Source organism: Macaca fascicularis, chromosome 3, assembly GCF_037993035.2.
Source record: "Macaca fascicularis isolate 582-1 chromosome 3, T2T-MFA8v1.1".
In the NCBI taxonomy this organism is placed as follows: domain Eukaryota; kingdom Metazoa; phylum Chordata; class Mammalia; order Primates; family Cercopithecidae; genus Macaca; species Macaca fascicularis.
In genome coordinates, this window is record NC_088377.1 from 58,267,657 (window position 1) to 58,295,476 (window position 27,820).

The window sequence follows — 27,820 nt, forward strand, 5'->3', positions numbered from 1 at the left end:
TGGGCAATGCACAATGGCTAACTTTTCTGGCCTCCATAGGGCTGTTAGCAGGGCTAGGATTTCTTGCTTGTTTTTTTATTTCTTTTTCTTTAGCCGTCAGTAACCCCCGCTCCCTGTAAATGGCTCCATGTATATGCGCCGTTGCAAAAGCATATCGGCTGTCTGTATATACCGTCAGCTTTTTCCCCGCCCCTAAGGTAAGAGCTTGGGTGAGCGCTATCAGTTCGGCCTTCTGGGCCGATGTCCCCGGGGGCAGGGGTTCCGCCCAGATTACCTCAGTCTCTGAAGTCACTGCCGCTCCAGCGTACCTCTGGCCCTGATGCATGAAGCTGCTCCCATCAGTGAACCAGACGAGGTCGGCGTCAGGAAGTGGGCGGTCCTGCAGGTCTTCTCGAACTCCGTGCACCTGAGCTAGTATCTCGGTGCAGTCGTGGAGTGGGGCGTCCAGGTCCGGGTTGGGCAGCAGCGAGGCAGGGTTTAAGGTCGTTGGGGGCAGGAAAGTTATCCCAGGTCTTCATGGAGGGCCTCATCGAACAGGGTAGGAGAGTTTTTGAATCTTTGCGGCAGTCTGGTCCATGTTAGTTGGCCACTTATGCCCCTATCAGGGTCATTCCACTCGAAGGCGAAGAGCTTTTGGCTCTGAGGGGCTAAAGGCAAACTGAAGAAAGCATCTTTTAAATCTAAAACAGTGTACCATTGATGTTTAGGGTTTAGGGTACTCAAGAGGGTATATGGGTTAGGCACAGTTGGATGTATGTCTACAACCCTCTTATTGATTTTTCTTAAGTCTTGTACAGGTCTGTATTCTCCACTATTAGGTTTTCGTACTGGCAACAATGGAGTATTCCAGGGTGAGTGACATGAGCGAAGGACCCCTTGGTCAAGGAGCCGGCGGATATGCGGGGCAATTCCTTTCTTGGCCTCTAGGGGCATCGGGTATTGGCGTATCCACACGGGGTCTGCCCCAGGTTTAAGTTTAACAAATAAAGCAGGACGGTGTTTTGCTAGTCCTAAGCCCCCCCGTTTCCGCCCAAGCTTCTGGATATTGCTGGAGCCAGGTTGCTATGTCCTGGTCAGGGGCCGTTTGCTCCTGGTGGAGCCGGTACTCATCTTCTAGGGTTATAGTCAGGATGGACACGGGTTGATTGTGGGAGTTGGTCATGACGGGCCCCTCAGGGAGGAAATGGATCTGTGCTCCCATTTTAGTTAGCAGGTCTCTCCCTAATAGGGGACAGGGGCTCTCAGGGATGACCAGGAAAGAATGGGTTACATTCTTGGCTCTGAGGTTTACTGTTCTTTGTGTTGTCCATGGGTATTTCTTAACTCCTGTGGCCCCTTGTACCCACAAGGACTTGGAGGATAATTTTCCATTAGTTTTAACTAAGACTGAGTGCTGTGCTCCCGTATCGACCAAGAACTGGACCGGGGACCCCTCCACTTGCAAAGTTACCCTAGGTTCGGGGAGGGGATCCGAACCCCGTCTTCCCTAGTCTTCATCTTGAGTGACTAGTACGGGTGTAGACCTAGGGGGTCCCTGTCCTCGTTGTTTCTTTTTGGGGCAGTCTCTTACCCAGTGGCCAGCCTCCTTGCAGTAGGCACATTGGTCTTTTCTCAGATTATCATGCCTGGGGGGCCGCCTGGGTTGGGTGTACTCTGGCTGTAGATGCTCTTTCTGTACCACTGCTGCCAGGACCTTGGTCATTTTTTCAGTGGCCTTAAATTGCCTTTCCTCTGGAGTATCTCTGTTATTGTAAACCCGCTGGGCTATCTGAAGGAGGTCCTGAATCCGCTTTCCTTCCAAGTCTTCTAATTTCTGGAGTTTTCTTTTAATATCTGGGGCTGCCTGATTTACGAATGACATTACTATAGCTGCCTGACTTCCTGGAGCCTCTGGATCTATGGGGGTGTACTGTCTAAAAGCTTCCATTAATCTCTCTAAGTAGGTAGCTGGGCTCTCTGTCTTTCCCTGTAGAATAGAATATACTTTGGCCAAATTAGTGGGCTTGCGAGCAGCTGCCCGGAGACCTGCCATTAGAGTCTGGCGATAAAGGTGTAGCCATCCCCTACCTTCTGCCGTGTTGTAGTCCCACACCGGCCTGGTCAAAGGAAAGGTCGGGTTTATGAGGTCAGGGTTGGCAGTCGGTTGACTGTTGTCCCCCGGGACCAGCTTTCTAGCTTTTACCTGTATTCTTTTTTTTTTTGCTCTTCCGTGGTAAACAAGATTCGGAGGAGCTGCTGACAATCATCCCAAGTGGGCTGGTGGGTGAACATGACACTATCCAGTAAAGCCAGTAAATCTTTGGGGTTGTCTGAAAACCAAGCACTCTGAGTCTTCCAGTTATACAGATCACTGGTGGAGAATGGCCAGTACTAGAGCTTGGGGATTCCTGTGTCATCTGGGGGTCCTATTTCCCGAAGGGGTAAAGCCTCCGTGGAGTCAGGCGGCTGGGGGGGGCTAGTCCGCGAAGTGTGCCCTCGCATCCGCCCCGCCGGCCCTTCAAAGTTACTTTCCCTTTCAGCGGGCTCGTGAGTGCCGGCCGCCTCCCCTCCGCCTGCTCCGTCCCACGACTCAGCCCGGGGGGGCGGGTCCGGGTGCAGCAGCTGCCTCCCGTCTGCCTGCTCTCTCCCTCTATCTGTCATCCCGTGTCCTCTCTCCTTTATACTCAGTCTCTTCCTCTTTCTATCTCTCTCTCTGACTCTCCACGTCTGCCGTTTTCTCCCCTTTCTCTTTCCGATTTCCCTTCTCACTTTCTCCCTTTCTCCCTCTCCCGTCTCTTAGGGTCTCTCTCTCACTCATTCTCACTTTCTGTGTCTCTTCCTGTAAAGGAATGTGGGTTAGAATCCCTGTAAAGGAAATCTGATCTGACTTATTAATGATATCTAGTCGCAGGCGCGCTTTGGAAGTCCGGGAACCGGGGCCGCATGCGCGCGCCGGAAGCCGGAAGCCCGGGCACGGGGCAATTCAGATCGCACGTGCGTGCCCGGGAACTGGGGCCAGAAGCGCGCGCCGGAAGCCGGGAGCCCGGGGACCTGGGCCGGAAGCGCGGGCCGGAAGCCGGGAGCCCGGGGACCGGGGCCGGGAGCGCGGGCCGGAGGCCGGGATCAGAGTCAGCTGTTGCCTGGATCGCGAAAGCGCTCCGGCAGCTCAGATCGCCAGTGCGCCCCGGCAGTCGGGGTCAGAGTCAGCTGCTGCCCGGATCGCGAACGCGCTCCGGCAGCTCAGATCACCAGCGCGCCCCGGCAGTAGGGGTCAGAGTCAGCTGCTGCCCGGATCGCGAACGCGCTCCGGCAGCTCAGATCGCCAGCGCGCCCCGGCAGTCGGGGTCAGAGTCAGCTGCTGCCCAGATCGCGAACGCACTCCGGCAGCTCAGATTGCAATTTAGATCAGAAGAGAGCCAGGGGACGTCTCCCACCGGTCTCCACTGGCCGTCCTATAGCGCGTCCACCAGGACTGTGCCAGCTCCAGTTTCAGACCTTGTGAGTCACAGATTCAGATTTAGAACAGACACACAGACACAGACAGACAAACGGAGACGAGCCAGCTCACTGATCAGTAGATCGATCCTAGCAGATCCGTTGACCAGGGGTCTGGTGGGCTTGGGGAATCCCGGACGGGCCCCCAGATGTTATGCCCAGACTGTTTGTTCCCCAAAGAAGACCACCAGAGTCCAGAGTCAAAGCCAAGCGGCAAGGATCTTTACTACAAGTTTGAACCTGGTCCCTCCATTCTACAGTATACAAGAGGGCCCCAAACAATGCGAGCGTTTGCTTTTTATAGCCCGAAAGTTGCAGGGGAACAAAGAAATTCTTTTGGCTCCCGCGCTTTCAGTAACCTTGAACGGCTGTCCCCTTATCGGAGACTTTCCAGGTGGTGTTTGTACTGGGCTCAGGGAGTTTTGAGCCTGGGGCTGAGGAATGTGCCCAGCTCCTTTCAGGGCAACATAGCAAGCCTTCATCTCAAAAAAAAAAAAAAAAAGCAAAAATTATTTGGATGTAGTGGTATGTGCCTGTAGTCCCAGCTACTTGGGGGGCTGAGGTGGGAGGATTGCTTGAGCCTAGGAAGTTGAGACTACAGTAGGCTATGTTCGCACCTCTGCACTCTGAACTCCAGCCTGGGGGACGGAGCAAGACCTTGTCTCTTAAAAAAAAAAAAAAATTATCCAGCTTCTTTGTTTCTTTTTTGGCTATAGAGTTGGTCCAAATTACATCATCTGACATTCTCAGAGGCAGAAGTCATTATTATCCTTTATGATAAATTCCTAAGAGTAGGATTTCTAAGTCTAAGACGTGTATTTTTAATGCGAGACAGATTGCCAAATTACTTTCCAGAAAAGTTGTTTTTCATATTGAATCCTTGTTCTTTTTCTTCCCCTCTGCTAAGTATCTGTTGGTGTCTCAGAGTTCTGTTCATTCTTCTACAGTAATTTAAAACCTGTAACACAATTTAAATTTTAGTTGCAAGTCAGATGTAAGAAAGGGTGACTTTATTTTTCCAAATATGAATTCAACTTGCTCTCCAGCCCTCATGTTCACCGATGATGGAAAATAAAACTAATCTTTTTGTTTCAAGGTAACTCAGTTTCTTCCAGTTGAAAACTTCATCTCTTTCAGGACAATTGCTCCATTAAATTGAGATTTCAACAGGCTGTTATTTGTAAGGGCTGCTCTTCCCCCTTGAAAGTTCTGCTTCTCCCAGCTTTCCTCTTAAATAGTGCCTGGGAGCAAAGGAAGCTGGTGCTGCTTTGGGGCAATGAGAGAGGTGTCTGGGCTGTGACCTTTCTTCTGGGACCTTTCTGGCTTCTGTTGACACCTCCCAATCTTGAGTTTTGTCCCTTCTGTATTCATAGCTGATGTCCTTGGCCCTGCTCCTGAACTTCAGGCAAGATATTCACCCAGGGGGTACCCTCCTGTCCCCTGACTCCCTTTGTGAACCAACCTGTCTAGTTCTTTGCTTCCTGATATGGTTTGGTTCTGTCCCCACCCAAATCTCATCTTGAATTGTAGCTCTTGTGTGTCGTGGGGGGGACCCAGTGGGAGGTAATTGAATCCTGGGGATGGGTTTTTTCCATGCTGTTCTCATGTTAGTGGATAAATCTCGTGAGATCTGATGGGTTTATAAAGGGCAGTTTCCCTGCACATGCTCTCTTGCCTGCCACCATGTAAGACGTGACTTTCTTCCTCTTTTGCCTTTTGCCGTGATTGTGAGGCCTCCCAAGCCTTGTGGATTGTGAGTCCATTAAACTTCTTTCCTTTATAAATTACCCAGTCTTGGGGTATATCTGTATTAGCAATGTGAGAACTAATACACCTCCCCTTCGCCTGGAGTACTTGGGAACTTCAGGATTTCCTACAGGCCAGGAGCTGGCTGTGGGCATTTAGAGCATTATTTTAGGTCCTCTCTCTGCCTAAACATCACTCCACCATTCCTGCCCCACTGCCCACAGCATGCTGCAAGACCATTGCCTCCCGCCAGAGTGCTAGGCAGGAAGCAAAACATCCATCTCTTTGCCTTCCCATCCTCAAACCCATTTGCAGATTTTTCTACCTGCTCCCTGAATTCCAACGTGAGCAGCAGGGTGAGGCTGAAACTCCCCCGGGAGAGACCTTCCCTTATGTCTTCTCCTGTCTCTCCAGACTTACTCCCCAGCCCGGGGAGAATTAGCTTCTGTGTTTGTCTGTTTTGCATTGCTCTAAAAGAATATCTGAGGTAGATAATTTATAAAGAAAAGGGGGTTATTTGGTTTACGGTTCTGTAGGTTGTACAAAAAGCATGGCACCAACATCTGCTTGGTTTCTGGTGAAGGCTTCAGAGATCTTCAATCATAGCAGAAGGGGAAGGGGGAACCAGCATTACATGGTGAGAGAGGGAGCAAGAGAGACAAGGGAGGTCCCAGAGTCTTCATTAACAACGAGATCTTGCTGAACTCATTACCACAGGCAAGGCACCAAACCATTCATGAGGGATCTGCCCTCATGACCCAAACATGTCCCATCAGGCCCCACCTCCAACTCTGGTGATCACATTTCATCATGAGATTTGGAAGGGACAGACATCCAAATTGTATCAGCCTTTTTGGGCACTGGAACTTTCCCATATGTCAGTACTTCTCAACCCTGATTGTGCTTCAGAATCAAATATGGACGTCGACCAGTCAAACCAGTGTCTGGGAGTGTACCTGAACACAGGTCATTTTTCAAGATTCCCCAGGTGATCCTAAAGTGAGCCATCAGTGAGCCCAACAGCTTTGTCTTATTACCATTACTTTGAACTCATTACCATGGGGAGAGTGCCAAACCATTCATGAGGGATCTGCCCTCATGACCCAAACACGTCCCATCAGGCCCCATTTATAACACTGGTGATCACATTTCGACATGAGATTTGGAAGGGAGAAACATCCAAATTATATCAGCCTTTTTTGGGGTTGGAACTACCCCTTACGTCAGTGATTCTCAACCCTGGTTGTGCTTTAGAATCAAATGTGGATGTAGACCCATCAAACCAGTGTCTGGGAGTGCACCTGAACACAGGTAAGTTTTCAAGGTTCCCCCGTTGATTGTAAGGTGAGCCAGCAGTGAGCCCCATGGCTTTGTCACAGCCACCATCCTCTGGCTTCACCGGTCTGCTGTCCTTAATATCTAAAGGGAGACTTTTGGAATTTAGCAAATGCTTTTCTCTCTCTGATGCATGGCTCATGCACTTGAATTCTGGGCTTAGAGACTATTGCTTCAGCAATTAACTTCAGGACTCTATTTTGTAGTCACAACAGAAAATTAACATCTCCTTTGCTTTTCTTTCTATCTCAGCTCTGGCAGTCTTCCCCCAGATCAAGGCTACAGCTGCCTCTGGATGAGATGGCAAATCCAGCATAGAAAAAGCCCATTCCTATGTTTCAAAATAAATTATTACACTCTGTTACTTGACTACTTTCTTACAACTATTTTGCTGCTACTGTAGCCCTTAAATACGCAAGGCCATCAGAAAGCTGTCTTCTTATCTGAATCTCATTTGTTCCCAAGAACAGTTGCTGACATCTGACTGTCCTTGGTAAACATCATAGGCCAGTGCTGAGAAGCATTTTAAAAATCAGATTTGTGGAACTTATTGTATTTGCTGAAGTGGGATGTTAAGGAGACTTGGTTAAGGAGACCGAGTCACTCAGTAGAGAAATTTCTCTTGGGTCTTAGTGGTCAAGTAACTATCCCTCTCTTATAAAAAATCTTTTAGACACTGCAGATCCATCTAACGATTCTGTCTATAGTTGGGATGAAAGAACTTGGAGCTGAATTTTTGGTACACTCTTATTAAATATATAATATGTCAAAGCCTGCGTTTTGTCTGCTAAACTTATCCTTGGCATCATCTTTTTTTTTTTTTTTTTTTTTTTTTTTTTTTTTTTTTTTGAGGCAGAGTCTTACTTCATCACCCAGGCTGGAGTGCAGTGGTGCAATCTCGGCTCACTGCAGCCTCTGCCTCCCGGGCTCAAGTGATTCTCCTGCCTCTCAGCCTCCCGAGTATCTGGGACTACAGGCGCGAGCCACCACACCCAGCTGTTTTTATTTTTTATTTTCTATTAGAGACAAGGGTTTCACCATGTTGGCCAGCCTGGTCTTGAACTCCTGACCTCAGGTGATCCACCCACCTTGGCCTCTCAGAGTGCTAGGATTACAGGCATGAGCCACTGCACATGGCCCTCTTGACATGGTCTTATTTTGCTCTTTGTCTTCTAATTCCCAATTATTTATTTTTATTTTTAACCTTTTTAAAGCAACAGGTTCTTTCTCTGTGGCCCAGGCTGTAGACCCCTGGGCTCAAGCGATCCTCCCTCCTCAGCCTCCAGAGTAGCTGGGATTACAGGTGCACACCACCACACCCAGCTACTTTTTTTTTCTTTTTTTTTGGTAGAGATAGGGTCTCTCTATGTTGCCCCCTGGCTGGTCTCGAACTACTGGCCTCAAGCAGTCCTTCTACCTCAGCCTCCCAAAGCTCTGGGATTACAGGTGTGAACCACCACATCTAGTCTCACTTTCTTTGCATTTTGTTTTATCCCATAGTGCCTGCATTGATATAGGATGTCCTAAAACATTCTCAGAAAACTTCTCCACCATGCAGAAATCTCAATACTCGAATTTCTTTCTTTTCGGAACACTGTTGGTGTTGCTAGCCTGATGCCGTTCTCAAATGTACATCCTAAAGCTTTTATCAAAGTTGTTCTTGCGTCAGCCCTGGAAGTTGAAGCAGGATTATTGCCCTCCTTTTACAGATGAAAAGGAGGCTGATCGGTCTTTCAAGTCTTTCTCTTCACCTGAGTCCCCATTCATTCTTTCAGAGTTACCTTCCTAGCTGGGTGCAGTGGCTCATGTCTGTGGTCCAGCAATTTGAGAGGCTGAGACAGGCGATCACCTGAGGTCAGGAGTTCAAGACCAGCCTGGCCAACATGATGAAACCCTGTCTCTAGTAAAAAATACAAAAATTAACTGGGCCTGGTGGTGTGTGCCTGTGAGCCCAGATACTCAGGAGGCTAAGGCAGGAGAATCTCTTGAACCCGGGAAATGAAGGTTGCAGCAAACCGAGATCACACCATTGCACTCCAGCCTGGTGACAGAATGAGACTTTGTCACAAAAAAAAAAAAAGAAAGAAAGAAAGAAAGAAATGGCCGGGTGCGGTGGCTCACACCTGTAATGCCAGCACTTTGGGAGGCCAAGGCAGGCGGATCACTTGAGGTCAGGAGATCGAGACCATCCTGGCTAACATGGTGAAACCCCGTCTCTACTAAAAATAACAAAAAGTAGACGAGCGTGGTGGTGGGCGCCTGTAATCTCAGCCACTCAGAGGAGACCGAGGCAGGAGAATGGCTTGAACCCAGGAGGCAGAGGTTGCAGTGAGCCGAGATCACGCCACTGCACTCCAGCCTGGGCCACAGAGCAAGTCTCAAAAACAAAACAAAACGAAACAAAACCATAGTCACCTTTCTGCCAGTCTCTCGCAGTCCATAGAGACTGTACTCTGCTCCACGGCTTCATCTTCTAGCACAGAGGTTGGTGACATTTTTCTCTGATGGGCTGGATAGTTAATATTTTAGGCAAAATCAAGGCTATTTTGTGGATAAGTATAAACAAAGTTCAAAACCTGATTTCTACAAATATTTTATTGACAAAATCCAAAATGTAACGTTAATGAGTCTGGGTGGTTTTTTTTTTGTAGTCTGGGTCGACTAATGAGAACATTCGAATTTTTGTGTGTACAGGTGACACGTCGCTTTGTTTAGGTTCAAAGTTAGTGTTCCCATCATCATCAAATCAATTATAAGTGTTCATCTGTTTAAAAAAAAAAATCCTTAATTCTCTGGCCAGACAAAAATAGGCAGTGTAGTTTGCTGCTGATGTCTGTTCTAGACCTTTCTCTTTTTCTTTTCCCCAAACTTCACTCAACCATGTCTCATCTCACAAGATAACTCACCAGACACTTTAAAATATATATACACAGTATATATAAAGTGTCGGTGGCTGACAACGGCTTAATGTGTTACCACTTCTTAAGAAGCATAGTGCATTTACAAAAACACTTTTCCACGCTTATTTGCAAATCAGTTTCTCAAAGCTTCAAGGAAATATGATTACCAAAAAGTAAAAGTATTATCCAGAGAAAATTGCTTAAAGGGAATATCTTACTAGGGAGTTTCGTGGGTCTTTGTTTTAATAAAACAAGCCCAGACAGAAATCAGTCAGCCAAGGAAATGCGTTTTGAGACTGGCAACTTCAATCCCCACTGGCATTTTTTTCTGCATCTGTGAAAAATCACACCCCAGAGAGATGAGCGCTTCCTTTATCCTACAAAAGGAAACGCTCCTAATTCCTTGCCAGTTCACTTTCCAATCTGAAGGAAGTTGTCGTTTCAGCATGAATTATCTTTTCAGCAACAAAGGTGAAAGTGCTACTTCCTCTTAAAGGCAAAGCACTGGCCTTTGAGTCCTATTTTCTTGTGAGATTATTTGTGAGCTGGATGCAGTGTCTGATTGTTTTAAAAGACGTCCGACTTGTCCTTTTGGTATTTATATGTATAGCAGAGGCAATTGGAACTCTGGGCATTAAATTACCGTACTGTGCCAGTTGAGAATTCTATTCAAGCCAGCCAACTCCTTCCTCAAAATTGTATTTTTAGTGTTTAGCAGCTGCAAGTTCCCAGAAATCTTCAAAGTGGGATCACTTATTTCACCCAGTGCAAGAGCTCTTAGCCGCTGCCATTGTGAGATGATCTGGTCTGGGAGGTAGTTGGGCACCTGGGAGGGGTGAGAGATCAGAGGCCCCCTGGGTTGCCCCTAACTCTGCACTTATTTGCATATGTTTCCCCTTGGTCAGGTTACTGAACCTCTGAGCCCCAGTTGGAAAACAGGGCTAATAATGTCTACCAAATAGAGCTGCTTTGAGGATTAGAAGTAATCATGAACCAACCAGGCGCAGTGACTCACAGCTTTAATCCCAGCATTCTGAGAGGCCATGGTGTAAGGATCGCTTGAGGCCAGGAGTCGGAGACCAGCCTGGGCAACAGAGTGGGACCCTGTTTCTACCGAAAGAAAAAAATTAGCAGGGCATGGTGGTGCGTGCCTATAGTCCCAGCTATTTGAGAAGCTGAGGTGGGAGGATTGCTTGAGCCGGGAGATTGAGGCTGCAGTGAGCTGAGATTGTACTACTGCATTCCAGCCCGGAGTGCAGGTTTTTTTTTTTTTCTGTCTTATGTATTAAAAATAAATACATTTTAAACATTAAAATTTAAAAAGAAATAATCAGCCAGGTGCGGTGGCTCACACCTGTAATCCCAGCCCTTTGAGAGGCTGCGGCGGGCAAATCACAAGGTCAGGAGTTCGAGACCAGCCTGGCCAAGATGTTGAAACCTCATCTCTACTAAAAATACAAAAAATTCGCTGGACATAGTGGCAGATGCCTGTAATCCCAGCTACTAGGGAGGCTGAGGCAGGAGAATTGCTTGAATCCGGGAGGCGGAGGTAGCAGTCAGCTGAGATCATGCCACTGCAGTCCAGCCCGGGGGACAGAGTGAGAGTCTATCTCGGGAGGAAAAAAAAAAGAAAAGAAAAGAAAAAATAAATAATCACAGATTGTCCTAAGGTAGCACCAGATGCATTGAGATGCCCAATAAAGGGTGCTGTCGGCCTGAGTGATATGCTCCTATCTTGTTCTCCTCCTCCTTCCCTGCCTGGTCTTTTGGTCACTGTGGCTTACCATTATCCCTCCAAAACAGGATCCATTTGCCTGGGGAGTAACAAGCAACTCCCCAGGAGAACACAGGCTTTGATCAATAGGGGGTTGATCACTTGTCACAAGGAAGGAGAGCATGGGGAGTATCCTCCAAAGCAGTGTCTCCCGCAGGAAAGCAACAGGAGGGTTTTATGGGGTGATGGAGAGGGGAGAGGGTGTGTCATCACAGGCAGAGGAGGGTTCCCGGTGGCGCAGGCACAGGGAACCACCATGCCATCATGCCAGCACCCAGGTTGCATGTGATGGTACAGCGGAGCTGTAGCTCTGTTTAGCACTGTCATGAGAAAGTTCACTTGAGTTCATCTATAAATCACTGGGGAATCTGTCAGGAGCTGGTTTTAACCAACTAGGTGACCATATAGGGTTTAGGAAGAAACAGGCTTCCGGAGAGGAGGCTGTAAAACAGGCTGATTGCTCAAATTGAGTAAATTCCTATGATCCCTGGAGACCCTGCCTGTTTGCTTACAATAATGGTGCCTGTGCCAGTGGGTATAGACTGGATGTGTGATATAATTACAAAAGGGTAATATTCGCATGAGCATTTATTCTAATGTATTAGGAAATGGTATAAAAGAATTCACCATTGCTGATATTATAACAAAATGCACTGAAATTAGTGAATTTCTTTTTGTTTTTGTTTTTGTTTTGAGACGGAGTCTCACTCTGTTGCCCAGGCTGGAGTGCAGTGGCATGATCTCGGCTCACTGCAATCTCCGCCTCCCAGGTTCAAGCGATTCTCATGCCTCAGCCTCCTGAGTAGCTAGGACGACAGGCATGCACCGCCATGCCCGGCTAATTTTTGTATTTTTAGCAGACATGGGGTTTCGCCACGTTGCCCGAGCTGGTCTCGAACTCCTGACCTCAGGTGATCTGCCCACCTCGGCCTCCCAAAGTGCTGGGATTATGGGCATGAGCCACCGCACCCAGCCTGAAATTAGTGAATTTGCATTAACCAACCTACTGATTGCCAAAGAAGTTGGTGGTACTACCAAAATACTCAGTACTGATTACACCTTGAGGGTTGGATTTGCAGACATTCATTCATACCAGGACAACTCCCAGGGGTGAGGATGAGTGGTTTACACACGGGGCTTTGGAATGTGGAAGTGCTTAGCAAACAGCTGAAGCAGAGCTAAGACCAAAGGAAATGGCAGCTGTTTGAGTCTGAGGTCAGAGAAAAGCAGCAAGTCCCAGCAGGCCAGTGGGAATGAGGAAATAGACAATAGAGTCAGCCCTGATCCCTGGGTCAGGGACCATCATCATGGTAGAATTTGGAGACATGACTGCCAGAGAACAGAGACCAGCAGGTGGCTGGGGTCTAAGAGAATGTCAAGAGGTGATAGGTGTCGGGGAAAAGCAAGGGTAAGACACGACAACACCAGGACTTGTGCCCAACAGGTGACTGAGATGGCCAGCCATGCGGTGACAAGCAGGCATCCAAGGGGGAGAATGTCACCAAACAGGGGAATGAGGGGTGGGTGGAAGACATTGGTCCAAAGGGGCTGCCTTCTAGTGCATTCTGGAGATAGACACTCCCCTAATTTACAGGCTATGGATCAGCAGATTTTCTGTTTTGTTTTTTGTCTTTTTTTTTTTTTTTTTTTTTTGAGATGGGGTCTCGCTCTGTCACCCAAGCTGGAGTGCAGTGGTGTGATCATAGCACACTACAGCCTCCAACTCCCAGGCTCAAGTGATCCTCCAGCCTCAGCCTCCCAAGTAGCTGGGAATACAGGTGTGCACCACCATGCCTGGTTATTTTTTTAAAAAAATTATTTTTGGTAGAAACACATGGTCTCACTGTGCCGCCCAGTCTGTTTTCAAACTCCTGGACTCAAGCAGTCCTCTAGCCTGGACCTCCCAAAGTGCTAGGATGACAGGTGTGCACCACTGCACCTGCCTTACAGTCTCTGGTTTCTAGCTCCTTCTTTTCTCTCCACCACTGGAGCCTGCTCTTCCCATACCTACAGCCTCGCTCATTGACGTACAACGCAGGGACACAAGGCTTCAACTAGAAATCATTATTATTACGTTGTAATATATAATGAAATAATTCTACAACTCACCATCATGTAGAATCAGTGGGAGCCCTGAGCTTGTTTTCCTGCAACTAGACAGTCCCTTCTGGGGGTGATGGGAGACAGTGATAGATCATCAGTCATTAGATTCTCATAAGGAGCTTGCAACCTAGATCCCTCGTATGCGCAGTTCACAGTAGGGTTTGCACAACTATGAGAATCTAATGCCACTGCTGATCTGACAGGAGGCGGAGCGCAGGCGGTCACGCGAGTGATAGGAAACCTCATCTGTCAGTACAGATGACGCTTTGCTCACTTGCCTGCTGCTCACTTCCTGATGGGCCACTTGGTTCCTAACAGATCACGAACTGGTACTGGTCCATGGTCCAAGTGCCTGGGGGTTGAGGACCTCTGGTGTAGAGTAGCCAGGCCAAAGGATTTATCAGGTTGATGGCTGGAAAGGAATTGAGAGAAGCAGAGATGCCAAGGAAGAACTTGTACTTAATTCAGAAGGGAATAGTGAGCCATTGAAGGATGTAGAGGAGGGGAAGCATCTAGAATTCAGATAAGCCCTTTGTCACCTATGAAGAGAAAACACGATGAGCTCGAGAAAGCTGTATATGTCTCGGTGCCAATCTCTGGGGCCGCCACCCTCTCCTCACTGTCTATTCCTTTGCTTTTCTGTCATTCAGTGGAAACTGTTGTGTGTGTTGCATATATTTCTGTAACAGCAACAATAAGTGATTATTTTTAATTTCTGTTCTTCTCTTCTGTAATGGAGCTATTAGGCTTTGGCAGATCCCTTAATATGATTATCATTTTTGAAAGATTTTGAATTGAAATGTTTGCACTCATGGTCATAATCACCGTTGAGTTTGAAGGATGAGGCTGGAGACTCATGTTCTCAGGTCTCATCAGGCCCCAAGTGGTATCAACTGCAGCTTCCGCGGCTGGGCTGGTGGTGGGGACTCCTTGGAGGGGAAGCGAGGGCCGTGCTTTGCTCCTGATTGTCAGGATGAAGTGGCTAACCTGCCACTCATGAGGCAGGTGCCAGATGGGATGGGCGGTAGCTTTCTGTTGGAGGACTGCCCCTCCCCAGTCAGAGGACAAGGACAGCCCCTCGTTTGTCAGTCCAGGCAGGTAGCTCCAGAATACAAAGAAGGTGCCCACTGAGCTCACCAGCAGCACTAGCTGGCCTGCCTGTGGGCAGATCTGTCTTTTCTTTTTTTTCTTTCTTTTTTTTTTTTTTTATTATTATACTTTAAGTTCTAGGGTACATGTGCACAACATGCAGGTTTGTTACATATGTATACCTGTGCCATGTTGGTGTGCTGCACCCATCAACTCGTCAGCATCCATCAACTCATCATTTACATCAGGTATAACTCCCAGTGCAATCCCTCCCCCTCCCCCTCCCCATAATAGGCCCCGGTGTGTGATGTTCCCCTTCCCGAGTCCAAGTGATCTCATTGTTCAATTCCCACTTAGAGTGAGAACAGGCGGTGTTTGGCTTTCTGTTCTTGCGATAGTTTGCTGAGAATGATGGTTTCCAGCTGCATCCATGTCCCTACAAAGGACACAAACTCATCCTTTTTTATGGCTGCATAGTATTCCATGGTGTATATGTGCCACATTTTCTTAATCCAGTCTGTCAGTGATGGACATTTGGGTTGATTCCAAGTCTTTGCTATTGTGAATAGTGTCGCAATGAACATATGTGTGCATGTGTCTTTATAGCAGCATGATTTATAATCCTTTGGGTATATACCCAGTAATGGGATGGCTGGGTCATATGGTACTTCTAGTTCTAGATCTTGAGGAATCGCCATACTGTTTTCCATAATGGTTAAACTAGTTTACAATCCCACCAACAGTGTAAAAGTGTTCCTGTTTCTCCACATTCTCTCCAGCACCTGTTGTTTCCTGACTTTTTAATGATTGCCATTCTGACTGGTGTGAGATGGTATCTCATTGTGGTTTTGATTTGCATTTCTCTGATGGCCAGTGATGACGAGCATTTTTTCATGTGTCTGTTGGCTGTATGCATGTCTTCTTTTGAGAAATGTCTGTTCATATCCTTTGCCTACTTTTTCTTTTTTTTCTTTTTAAAATTTTTGAGACAGGGTCTCACTCCATCACCCAGGCTGGAGTACAGTGGTGCGATAATAGCTCATTGCAACCTCAACCTCCCAGGTTCAAGACATCCTCCCAACTTAGGCTCCCAAGTAGCTAGGACTATAGATGCATGCCACCACATCTGACTCATTTTTTATTTTTCGTAGAGACAGGGTCTCCCTGTGTTGCCCAGGCTGGCCTCAAACTCCTAAGCTCAAGCAAGCCTCCTACCTCGGCCTCTTAAAGTGCTGAGATTACAGGTGTGAGCCACCATACCTGGCTAATTTTTTATTTTGTAGACAGGGATTTTTGTAATTTTTGCTTTGTTGCCTGAGGTGGTCTCAAACTCCTGAACTTAAGCGATCCTCCTGTCTCAGCCTTCCAAAGTATTAGGATTACGGGCATGAGCCACCCTGCCAGGGTGATATGTCCTTTCATTATTTAATGTCCTCCACAGTGATCACCAGTTAGAATTAGCCACCTGGCAGGGGTCTTGCCAGCTCCCAGCACTATAGGGAAGGCTTGGTGTTTGCAGAACAGCGACTTTCTGCTTCTGCTTCCAGGGAGGGTCACCTGCTGGGGCCAGTCCCAGCCTCTCCATTCCAGCCTCTGTCAGGCTCTGTAAGCAGATTTTGATCGTGATGGGAATTTTCTTTTTTTTTTTTCTTCTCTTTTCTTTTCTTTTCTTTTTTTTTTTTTTTTTTTTTTTTTTTTGAGACGGAGTCTCGCTCTTTCGCCCAGGCTGGAGTGCAGTGGCCAGGTCTCAGCTCACTGCAAGCTCCGCCTCCCGGGTTCACGCCATTCTCCTGCCTCAGCCTCCGGAGTAGCTGGGACTACAGGCGCCCGCCACCTCGCCCGGCTAGTTTTTTTTTTTTTTTTTTGTATTTTTAGTAGAGACGGGGTTTCACCATGTTAGCCAGGATGGTCTCGATCTCCTGACCTTGTGATCCGCCCGTCTCGGCCTCCCAAAGTGCTGGGATTACAGGCTTGAGCCACCGCGCCCGGCCTCTTTTCTTTTTTTTTGAGATGGAGTCTCACTCTGTCACCCAGGCTGGAGCATATTGGCGTGATTTCTGCTCACTGCAACCTCCTCCTCCCAGGTTCAAGTGATTTTCCTGCCTCAGCCTCCCAAGTAGCTGGGATTACAGGTGCCTGCCACCACGCCTGGCTCATTTTTGTATTTTCAGTAGAGATGGGGTTTCACCATGTCGGCCAGGCTGGCCTCGAAGTCCTGACTTCAAGTAATCTGCCTACCTCAGCCTCCCAAAGTGCTGGAATTACAGGCGTGAGCCACCGCACCCGGCCAGTTAGGACAATTTTCCTGTGACACCAACAGCGACCATCGTCACACATTCATTCCACATCCCTGCCACACTGGGCTTACCTCCTGCCCCTGCATCTGTGGGTTCCGATAGGGCCCGCCTGGGACACAGGTGGAGGTCTGGTTTCCCACGGCCTCCTGGGCACCTCTGGGCTGCTGACCTGCCCTGTCCTGGTTTGAACGAAGACATACCAAATGGAGACCTCGCCACTTTGTTGTGAGAAACCCCAGGACGCTGATAGAGAACCCTGTCACATGTGCTGAGCAGAGCCGTTTCCACCAGAGAGGGGACTTCGGGCAAGTCATGCTGTGAAGCCTTCTCTCCTTACTACCCACAGCCACAGATACCATCCAGATAAAACCCAGTTACATTAAAATATCAGGCTGGGCTGGGTGCGTTGGCTCACGCCTGTAATCCCAGCACTTTGAGAGGTTGAAGCAGGTGGATCACTTGAGGTCAGGAGTTCAAGACCAGCCTGGCCAACATGGTGCAACCCTGTCTCTACTAAAAATACAAAAATTAGCCAGGCATGGTGGTGGGCGCCTTTAATCCCAGCTACTTGGGAGGCTGAGGCAGGAGAATTGCTTGAACCCAGGAGGTGGAGGTTGCAGTGAGCTGAGATGGCGTCACTGCACCTTAGTCTAAGCAACAGGGCGAGACTCCATCTCAAGAAAAAAAAAATCAGATGTTACCCAAAGGGTAACTGAGAGGGATCTGGAAGAGGAGGAAGACTATCTACTCCCCTCCTCAGTGAAGGTGATGTGATGAGCTTCTGATCCCTCTGTCTCCTCCCCTCTTTCCTCTCTCCTTTCCTCTCCCCTTCTCTCCTCTCCTCTCCTTCCTGTCTCTAGCACTTCATCCTGCTCTCCCTCCTCCGTATTTCATCCCTCCCTCCCACTCCTAGTTAGAGCACACTCCCCTGATATCCAGTTGGTTCCTGAAGCATCATGGCGCTCTTCCCTACCAGGAGTCCTCCCCCAGATCTGTTCTGCACATTCATTCACTCAGCAGTATTTGGTGAGTGCTCTAGCTGCTGGAATACCATGAAAAATGACAGGCATAACTTTTCTGCTGTCAGGGAGATACCTGAACATCCAGTGGGGTAGAAGGCTCCATAGGCACAGCACGGTCCCACAGGTGCAAACACAAATCTCTGAGTTCCGTCTCTGGACCCAGTCCATGGTTCTGGACCAGACCCAAGAAGCTGCATTTTTTTGGCTCTTTTCTTTTCTTTTCTTTTCTTTTTTTTTTTTTTTTGAAACAGAGTCTCGCTGTTTCCCCCAGGCTGGAGTGCAGTGGTGCGATCTCGGCTCACTGCAACCTCCGCCTCCTGGGTTCAAACGATTCTCCTGCTTCAGTCTCCCGAGTAGCTAGGATTACAGGTGCATGCCACTAGGCCTGGTTAATGTGTGTGTGTGTGTGTGTGTGTGTGTGTTTTGTTTGTTTGTTTGTTGTTTTTGTAGAGATGGGGGTTTTCCCATGTCCTGACCTCAGGTGATCTGCCCACCTTGACCTCCCACAGTGCTGAGATTACAGGCACAAGCCACTGCACCTGGCCAGAAGCTGCATTTTCTAAGGAGTTACTGGGTTGATGCTGGTACAGTCGGCCCCTAGACTGAACTCTGGAAAACAACTTTGCCGCACACAGGGCAATGCCCAAAGCCACTGCTTTGGGAGAGTTTGTGGCCTGAGCGCTTTCTGTGGTTTTAACTGCCCTGTTTGCCTCTGAGAGGTTAGAAAGCAGAATCTTTATAAGGTCTTCACTACATACTCTTGTCAATGCTGGATGTTTTCAGACTCTAAGCATAGGCTTTTGGGGAGATTTTTTTTATAACTTATCAGAATTTCTTGATGTGCTCACAAATGCTATCTAGGAAATGGAGCTAACACCAAGGACATCTCCCTGTCCCCTGCTTCTGTACGATGCCAGCATACCCAGGTACCTGTGTCTTGGGTAGACTCTGACTCCGGCTCTTCCAGAAGGAATCTTGCCTGTAGCCTTCCTCTTCTGGCTGCGAGATAAACTTTTTTTTTTTTTTCTCCTGCTCTGGATCGTACGTAGGAGGGGTTAGCGTAGGTCATCATCACCATTTGGGTGCAAAGAATAGAAACTTATCTAACACTGTTTATGTGGAGAAGGACCAATTGCAAAGACACAAAGGACCCTCCTGTAACTTAGGGTCAGAGAGCAGAGCCAGGGCTCTCAGCAGATGGAAAGCCAGGGTTCCCGGGTAGCCAGTCACCCTCATGCCCGTGTAGTCTCCATTGTCCATCTGCCTCCTCCTTCTGCTCAATCACCCATGTGCATGGAGCCCCTCAGGAACTGCTCACAATGGCGGCCTGAGCCCTGAAGGTATATGAGCCTATTGAGTTCTAGCTCCCAGAGCTGTCTTCATTTCCAAAGCCACCCCTTCAGGAGAAACCTAATTCCAAGCTTCAGAGGAAGCATAATTTGACCTGGCTTGGGATCAGTGCTCATTTTCTGGTTCGGTTCGCTGAGGCCAGGGAATGGATTCATTCAATGCTTTTCCAGACTAAAGGTCAGGCTGCTTCTCTAAAAGGGGCTAAGAGCTGGGAGGAAATGGTGGACATTAGAAGCCATGCTTTTCCCTGGCATAGTCCAGGGTGGTCCTGCTACACTAGCAGAAGCAAGGTCCTGTTTGCATACGTGTGATTGGCTTGAGATTTCTGTGAAAACACAGAAGGGCACCTCCCAGTGAGAAGGTGAAGGCACAGTACTTGTTGAGCTCCTGCTCTGTGCACTGGGCCCATTGCACGTTTTCTCTTGTTTAATCCACACAACAATACCCTGTAGAAATTTTTGTTTGTTTGCTTTTTTGAGATGGAGTCTCGCTCTGTCGCCCAGGCTGGAGTGCAGTGGCACCATCTTGGCTTACTGCAACCTCCGCCTCCCAGGTTCAAGCGATTCTCCTGTCTCAGCCTCCTGAGTAGCTGGGATCACAGGTGCACACCACCACGCCCAACTAATTTTTGTATCTTTAGTAAAGACAGGGTTTCACCATGTTGGTCAGGCTGGTCTCGAACTCCTGACCTTGTGATTCACCCACTTCGGCCTCCCAAAGTCCTGGGGTTATAGGCGTGAGCCACCGCGCCAGTCCCCTGTAGAGATTTAACTGGGATCTAGAGTGCTCCATTGACTTATGCAATTATAGTCTTCAGCGGCAGCACCAGCGTTCAACTCTACACATTTCATGCTGGTGCCACCACTGAAGGTGAATGAAGAGGCTCATCCACTGCTGCCTCACCACGTGGGTACCTAGTGGCTTTCCGTGGAATCAGAAACCGGGATGCAAAGGTCAAAGTCAAGTTAGAAGTCAGAACCGGCCAATGAGGGTCTGAGACTACAGTCCACACTTCCGCTCCAAAGAATTCCACCTAATAGCTTCCTGGCAGCCCCAGTGGTGTTTCAATGGGCCTCCTGCGTGAGGTGTCTCTTTTGCCCAGGGAAGCATTGTATCGGTGTTTCTGGCCTTTGGCAGTGTGGGCATTTACCAGTTCCTCCATGGAGCCTTTTCTAAGGCATGCAGTTAAGCAAAAGGGCTAAAACCAAGGGCTTTGAAGCCAGGCAGATGCTGAGTTCTATTCTGTGACTCAGGTCACCTAATCTCCGTGTGCCGCAGTTGTTCAATGGGGATGGTTCTGCCTCCTTCAGTGGGTTGTGGTTGTGCATACACGAGATGTGCGTGGAAAGTGCTTTGCACCTTGTGCTTGAGACAGGAAATTTCTCAATAAATAGTTGCAATAACAATAATAATTATATTATTATTATATTCACTCTTAGTTGCTTGTATGACAGAAGTATGTCTTCTGTCTTCTGTTTTCCCACCTTCTACAGCACCAGCAAAATGCCGTAGACATCTTTATCTCCATGTATACCCAATGCTTAGCTCCAAATTACAAGTGAGAACATGCAGTCTTTGGTTTTCTGTTCCTGAGTTAATTTGCTTAGGATAGTAGTCTCCAGCTGCATCTGGGATCTAGAGTACATCCAGCTATAGAAAAGGGCATGATTTGGTAGATGCTGAGAAAATATTTACTCAATGAATGTATTATATAAGGGTTCCTATAAAGTCTGGAAACAGAGGCAAAAAGATATAATAAATTATCTATTGATACTATACTACAATGCACAATGTAATACAATACTTAATATTTATCAGTATGGTTTTTCTCATTTACAACACATGGTCCCATACATCATACAACATTGCAAAGAACGTGGTAGAATAATACAGCATTCCCGTCAATCCCTGCACATATATGCATGTGTTGTATTGTCTCACATGATTGATTGACTGACTGATTTTTGAGACGGAATCTCACTCTATTGCCCAGGCTGGAGTGCAGTGGCGTGATCTCAGCTCACTGCAACTTCCGCCTCCCAGGTTCAAGCAATTCTCCTGCCTCAGCCTCCCGAGCAACTGGGACTACAGGCACGCACCACAACGCCTGGCTAATTCTTGTATTTTTAGTAGAGACGGAGTTTCACCATATTGACCAGGATGGTCTCAATCTCCTGACCCTGTGATCCGCCTGCCTCAGCCTCCCAAGGTGCTGGGATTACAGGTGTGAGCCACTGCGTGCAGCTCTCACATGATTTTTAAAGAATTTTGCGGCCGGGCGCGGTGGCTCAAGCCTGTAATCCCAGCACTTTGGGAGGCCGAGACGGGCGGATCACGAGGTCAGGAGATCGAGACCATCCTGGCTAACACGGTGAAACCCCGTCTCTACTAAAAAATACAAAACACTAGCCGGGCGAGGTGGCGGGCGCCTGTAGTCCCAGCTACTCGGGAGGCTGAGGCAGGAGAACGGGGTAAACCCGGGGGCGGAGCTTGCAGTGAGCTGAGATCCGGCTACTGCACTCCAGCCTGGGCGACAGAGCGAGACTCCGTTTCAAAAAAAAAAAAAAAAGAATTTTGGATACAAGAGGTACATGTGCAGATTTGATACATGGGTGTATTGAGTGATGCTGAAGTTTGGGCGTCTGTTGATCCCATCACCTAAATTGTGAACAGAGTACCCAATACGTAGTTTTTCAACTCTCCCCTCTCCCTCCCTACCTGCTTTTGGAGTTCCTGTCTATTGTTACCATCTTTAAGCCTGTGTGTACCCAATGTTTCACTCTCACTTACAAGTGAGAACATATGGTATTTAATTTTCTGTTCCTGCATTAATTTGCTTGTTAGCCCAGCCAGAAGCTACATTTTCTAAGGAGTTGCTGGGTTGATGCTGATGAAGTTGATCCCTGGACTGAAATCTGGGAAACAACTTTTCCATGCTAGTGTTGAACACCTGTGTCCATGCTGCAGCAAAGGGCACAATGCTATTCCTTTTTTCTGGCTGTATAGTATTCCATGGTGTATATGCACCACATTTTCTTCATCCAGTCCACCATTGATGAGCATCTGGGTTGATTTCATGATTTTGCTATTGTGAATATTGCTGCAATGAACATGGGGATACAGGTGTCTTTTTGGTAGAAGGATTTATTTTCCTTTGGGTATATACCCATTAATGGGATTGCTTGGTTGGATGGGAGTTCTATTTTCAGTTCTTTGAGAAATCTCCAAACTGCTTTCCACAGGGGCTAAACTGTTTTACACTGCCAGCCACAGTGTATAAGTGTTTCCTTTTCTCCACAACCTTACCAACATCTGGTGTGTTTTTGTTTGGTTTTTTTTTTTTTTTTACTTTTACTTTTTTTCTTTTTTCTATTCTTTTCTTTTTTTTTTTTTTTTTTTTTTGAGACAGAGTCTCACTTTGTCGTCCAGGCTGGAGTACAGTGGCACAATCTTGGCTCACTGCAAGCTCCACTTCCCAGGTTCACGCCATTCTCCTGCCTCAGCCTCCCGAGTAGCTGCGACTACAGGTGCCCGCCACCGCACCCAGCTAATTTTTTTGTATTTTTAATAGAGACGGGGTTTCACCGTGTTAGCCAGGATGGTCTCGATCTCCTGACCTCGTGATCCACCCGTCTCGGCCTCCCAAACTGCTGGGATTACAGGCGTGAGCCACTGCACCCGGCCTTTTTTACTTTTTAATAATAGTTGTTCTGACAGGTTGCCTCACCTGATTCTTGTCTCTAATTTTCAATAGGTCAACTTGTGCCTTTAGCCTTCCCAGGAAGAAACAACCAAGGGGATGAATTTATATGAAAATAAAAGAATCCTTTGTCCTGACTTCATGGTTACTCTACAGATGCTCTCTGTCTCTCCTGCTGAGACCTCCTCTCTGCGGGCTGGGGTGGTCTCCTTGCCGTTTCTGATGGATACCTCTAGGGACTAGGATGTGTTTCCTCCCTGAGTCTTCACCCTTTTCTAAAGACGCCACCCTGGTTCACTTTCTCCCACCATAACATGGAGATTTGAGCCCTTGTTTGCAATCTCATTCTCTCCAGTTTCCCGTTGCACTCCTAGCTTGCTCATTCTCTTTCTCCTGGGGTGGGGAGTGATGCATCTTGCTTCCCACCTCCAAGCTTCTTTGGGACTGCACAAGGATCCCCATCCTATCACTCAGCTGTCAACAGAGTGCAGCAGGGACCACTTCCTATGTGTACAGACGCCATGTATACATGAGACCAGCCCTTACACCATCTACGAGTGAGCCGCATTATCCCTAGATGCTTCTGAAGCTAAGGCTCGGTGACTAAGCCTATAAACCCAGCACTCTGGGAGGCTGAGGCAGGCGGATCACCTGAGGTGGGGAGTTCGAGACTAGCCTAACCAACATGGAGAAACCCCATCTCTACTAAAAATACAAAATTAGCCGGGTATGGTGGCACATGCCTGTAATCCCAGCTACTCAGGAGGTTGAGGCAGGAGAGTCGCTTGAACCCGGAAGGCAGAGGTTGCTGTGAGCCAAGATCGTACCACTGCACTCCAGCCTGGGCAACAAGAGCAAACTCCGACTTAAAAAAAAAAAAAAAAAAACTTACAGAGAGAGGAGGTGTGGGAATTGAGGGAAGTGACTTGATTTGCTAGGCTGGAACCCAGTATATGCTAGGACGGTACCAATGGAAGGGCTTCTGGTGCCGACACCTCAATGAGCTTTCTTTCTTTCTCCCTCCCGCAGGACCCCAGCCATGATAGGCTGCTCGTTTGTGGTCAACAGGAAGTTCTTCGGTGAAATCGGTCTTCTGGATCCTGGCATGGATGTGTACGGAGGAGAAAATATTGAACTAGGAATCAAGGTTTGTGACATGGTATCCCTTCCTCTTGGTGTGTCCACGTTTGTGAGCAGAGCTGCTTGATCATCTGTGGGGTGTATTTAAAGCTTCTTACAGCTGATGAATGACAGATTCGTTTACTCCGCTCTGTCCCTGGGAGATGCATGAGCTGCATTGTCACCCCTCCTTAGGTAGGGAAACCTAGGCTTTCCCCTCTCTAAATGTTGGCTGATAGATTTCATGCCATGGCAACCCACTCTGGGCATTAGCTGGAGAGGGTGGTTCCCACTCCCATTCAGTTTTGTTCTCTTCTTAAATGTTTCTTAAATGATCTCCTTAAATTAATATTTTTAGGCCAGGCACAGTGGCTTATGCCCGTAATCCCAACGCTTTAGGAGGCCATGGTGGTAGGATCACTTAAGGCCAGGCATTCAAGACAAGCCTGGGCAGCAGAGTAAGACCCTGTCTCTACAAAAAATGAAAAATTAGCCAAGCGTGGTGGTGCATGTCTGTGTCCTAGCTACTCTGGAGAGTGAGGTAGGAGGATGGCTTGAGCCCAGGAGTTCGAGGCTGCAGTGAGCTATGATGGCACCACTGCACTCCAGCCTGGGCAACAGAGCAAGAGAGACCCTGTCTCTCTAACAAAGGCATTTGTGGTTTAGTTTTTACACCCGCAGATTTATTTTTAACAGCTTTATTGAGATGTTATTGACATATACAGATTTTGGTGGCTCACACCTGTAATCCCAGTGACTTGGGAAGCCGAGTCAGGAGGATCACATGAGCCCAGGAGTTCAAATCAGGCTGGGCAAAATAGCGAGACACTGTCTCTACAAAAAATAAAAAATTAGCTCACACGTATAATCCCAGTGACTTGGGAAACCAAGTCAGGAGGGTCACTTGAGCCCAGGAGTTCAAAACCAGCCTGGGTGACATAACAAAACCACCAACTCTACAAAAGATAAAAAATTAGCCAGGTGTGGTTGTGTGAACCTGTAGTCCCAGCTACTCAGGAGGCTGAAGCAAGAGGATCGCTTGAGCCCAGGAGTTCAAGGCTTCAGTGAGCCACAATTATGCCATTGCACTCCAGCCCAGGTGACAGAGCAAGACTCTGTCTCATACAAAAACAACAACAACAACAAAAACCAAACCAAACCAAAACAAAACAAAAACTACATGTTTAAGGTGTACAGGTGAGGTGAGGTTTGGATATACATATACATTGTGAAACGAGCACCAAAATCACGCTAATTGACACATCCATTACCTCCATCTAATTACCACTGTGTGTGGGGGCTGGTGAGAAGATCTAATTTAAGATCTATCCTCTTAGGAAATTAAAAGTCTACAATACCGTATCATTAACTGTGGCCACCATGCTGTACATTGGATCTCCAGAAATGATTCATTTTGTTTTGCAGTGACCTGGCAGGAAAGGTCTGAGTGTGAGGCTCTGCAGGCTTGGTGGTAGTGGTGGGAACTGCTTAGCAGGCAGGACTGTGTGGCTGTCTCTGATCCCTGAAGCAAGGAGGGGGCTCCTGGGTTCTTCCCCAGCAGCACAGTCCTGTCCACCAACACCCCTGTACCACCAGATTGTGGGATCACATACATTCTCCTTTCACTCCCTATTTTTTGTTTTTTATTTATTTATTTTATTTTATTTGAGATGAAGTCTAGCTTTGTTGCCCAGGCTGGAGCGCAGTGGCATGATCTCGGCTCACCGCAGCCTCCTTCTCCCAGATTCAAGTGATTCTCCTGCCTCAGCCTCCCAAATAGCTGGGATTACAGGCACGTGCCACTGCACCTGGCTATTTTTTATATTTTTAGTAGAGATGGGATTTCACCATGTTGGCCAGACTGGTCTTGAACTCCTGACCTCAGGTGATCTTCCTGCCTCGACCTCCCAAAATGCTGGGATTACAGGCATGAGCCCCCATGCCTGGCCTTTATTTAATTTAATTAATTAATTAATTAATTAATTTTTTGAGAAGGAGTCTCGCTTTGTCGCCCAGGCTGGAGTGTAGTGGTGCAATCTCGGCTCACTGCAAGCTCCACCTCCTGGGTTCACGCCAGTCTCCTGCCTTAGCCTCCCGAGCAGCTGGGACTACAGGCGCCCGCCACTACACCTGGCTAATTTTGTTTTTGTATTTTTAGTAGAGACGGGGTTTCACCGTGGTAGCCAGGATGGTCTCGATCTCCTGACCTTGTGATCCACCCCCCTCGGCCTCCCAAAGTGCTTGAATTACAAGCTTGAGCCACTACGCCTGGTCTATTTTATTTTTTATTTTTCTTCTTTTAACTTTGGTTTTAGGTTGAGGGGTTCATGTGCAGGTTTATTATATAGGTGAATTGTGTATTACCTGTATTGGTAATTGACACCTCAATGAGCGCAGATTGGTGCACAGATTATTACCCAGGTAATAAGCATAGTACCTGATAGGTAGTTGTTTGATCCTCACCTTCCTCCCAACTTCTGCCCTCAAGAAGGCCCCAGTGTCTATGGTTCCTTTCTTTGTGACGATCTGTGCTCAATGTTCAGCTCCCACTTATACGTGAAAACACACGGTATTTGGTTGGATGTTTCTGCATTAATTCGATTAGGATAATCGCCTCCAGCTCCATCCACGATCTCCTCCTTCTTACAGCTGTGCAGTATTCCATTGCGTACATGTACAACACTCTCTTTACCCAGTCTGCCATTGATGGGCATTTAAGTTGATTCCATGTCTTCACTATTGTGAATAGTGCTGCAATGAACATACGTGTGCATGTGTCTTTATGGTAGAATGATTTGTATTCTTTTGGTTCTATAACCAGTAGTAAATGAGATTACTGGGTCAAATGCTAATTCTGTTTTAAGTTCTTTCAGCCGTTGTGGAAAGCAGTTTGGGGATTCCTCACTCCTTGTTGATGGGCTGGAATGAAGGGTCCCTGCAGAGCCCAGTCTGCCCCCAGGCAATTTCTCCCTGGCTTTGTCTCCTGCATGACAATTCAGCTCCCCTGCCGCTCAGGGTGGGTCTTTATTAAAGTGTCAGTTGCCTCAGGGTCATAGATGTCCCCCTAGAGTGTAATTACCTGCCTCTTACAGTACTTCCAGGCATCTCCAGCAGCTGGAGATGGGGGAATAATTTTGCCTCTTAACTTTCCATAAACCACATCATCCTGCAGGCTGCAAGCTGATCTTGACATAAGCCTTAGTTTTCTGCCAGTTCTTAAAGTGGGATTGGGTGCTGTTGGTTGCAGAAAGGCAAAGGCCTGGGTTCCGAGTCTACACAGAATTCTCTGGTTCTCATGTTTCCAATCAGCATTCACCTCACCTGGGAACTTGTTAGAAGTGAAAATTCTTGGGCCCCATCCCAGACCTACTGAACCAGAAACTCCAGAGTGGCAGGGAGTCCAGCTCCCTGTGTTTACCAAGCCCTCCCACCCCACCAGGTAACAGTTACGTGCCCTTGTTGGAGAGCTACTGGTCTACCTCTAGGTTTAGCCAACTTCCTGGCATATGCATGGCCTTTTAGTAGAAAGGAGCCTAAGGGAGAATCCACCTCTTTCTAATCCCTTCTCCAGGTGTCCCTCCATGACCACACTGGCCCAGAGTGAGTCCTTTCTTCTTACTCCAGCCTACACAGCCAGAGCCCTGTAGGCACCAGCATCTACTACCTTTTTAACTTGATGTACAGGTGCCTCGGCCAGGTGACTACAGGGTTCCTGATGACAGAGCTCCCTTTTTCAAATGGAATAATATACACAAGGCGCTTCAGAGACAATACTACTTCTCCTTTCATTTTGTGCTATTTTGTACTGCTTAGAGCTCAAATGAGTTGCATAAGAAATGCGTTCTTAAGAAATCCATCCCCACCACCTGAATAAAGAAGCAGGGCTTTATGTAAATATATATACGTGCGTA

The 27,820-nt window shown here is 47.7% G+C and overlaps 1 protein-coding gene across 5 annotated transcripts in view; it reads left to right on the forward strand.

The window, feature by feature from the left end:
• Positions 1 to 27,820, forward strand: part of GALNT17 (polypeptide N-acetylgalactosaminyltransferase 17) — a 611,589-nt gene that overhangs the window by 436,918 nt on the left and 146,851 nt on the right. For all 5 annotated transcript variants that reach the window (XM_065541829.2, XM_074034847.1, XM_005549422.5 and 2 more), the window contains one exon: positions 23,820 to 23,937. In XM_065541829.2, the coding sequence (XP_065397901.1) occupies positions 23,820 to 23,937 (118 nt within the window). The remainder of the gene's footprint in view (positions 1 to 23,819; positions 23,938 to 27,820) is intronic.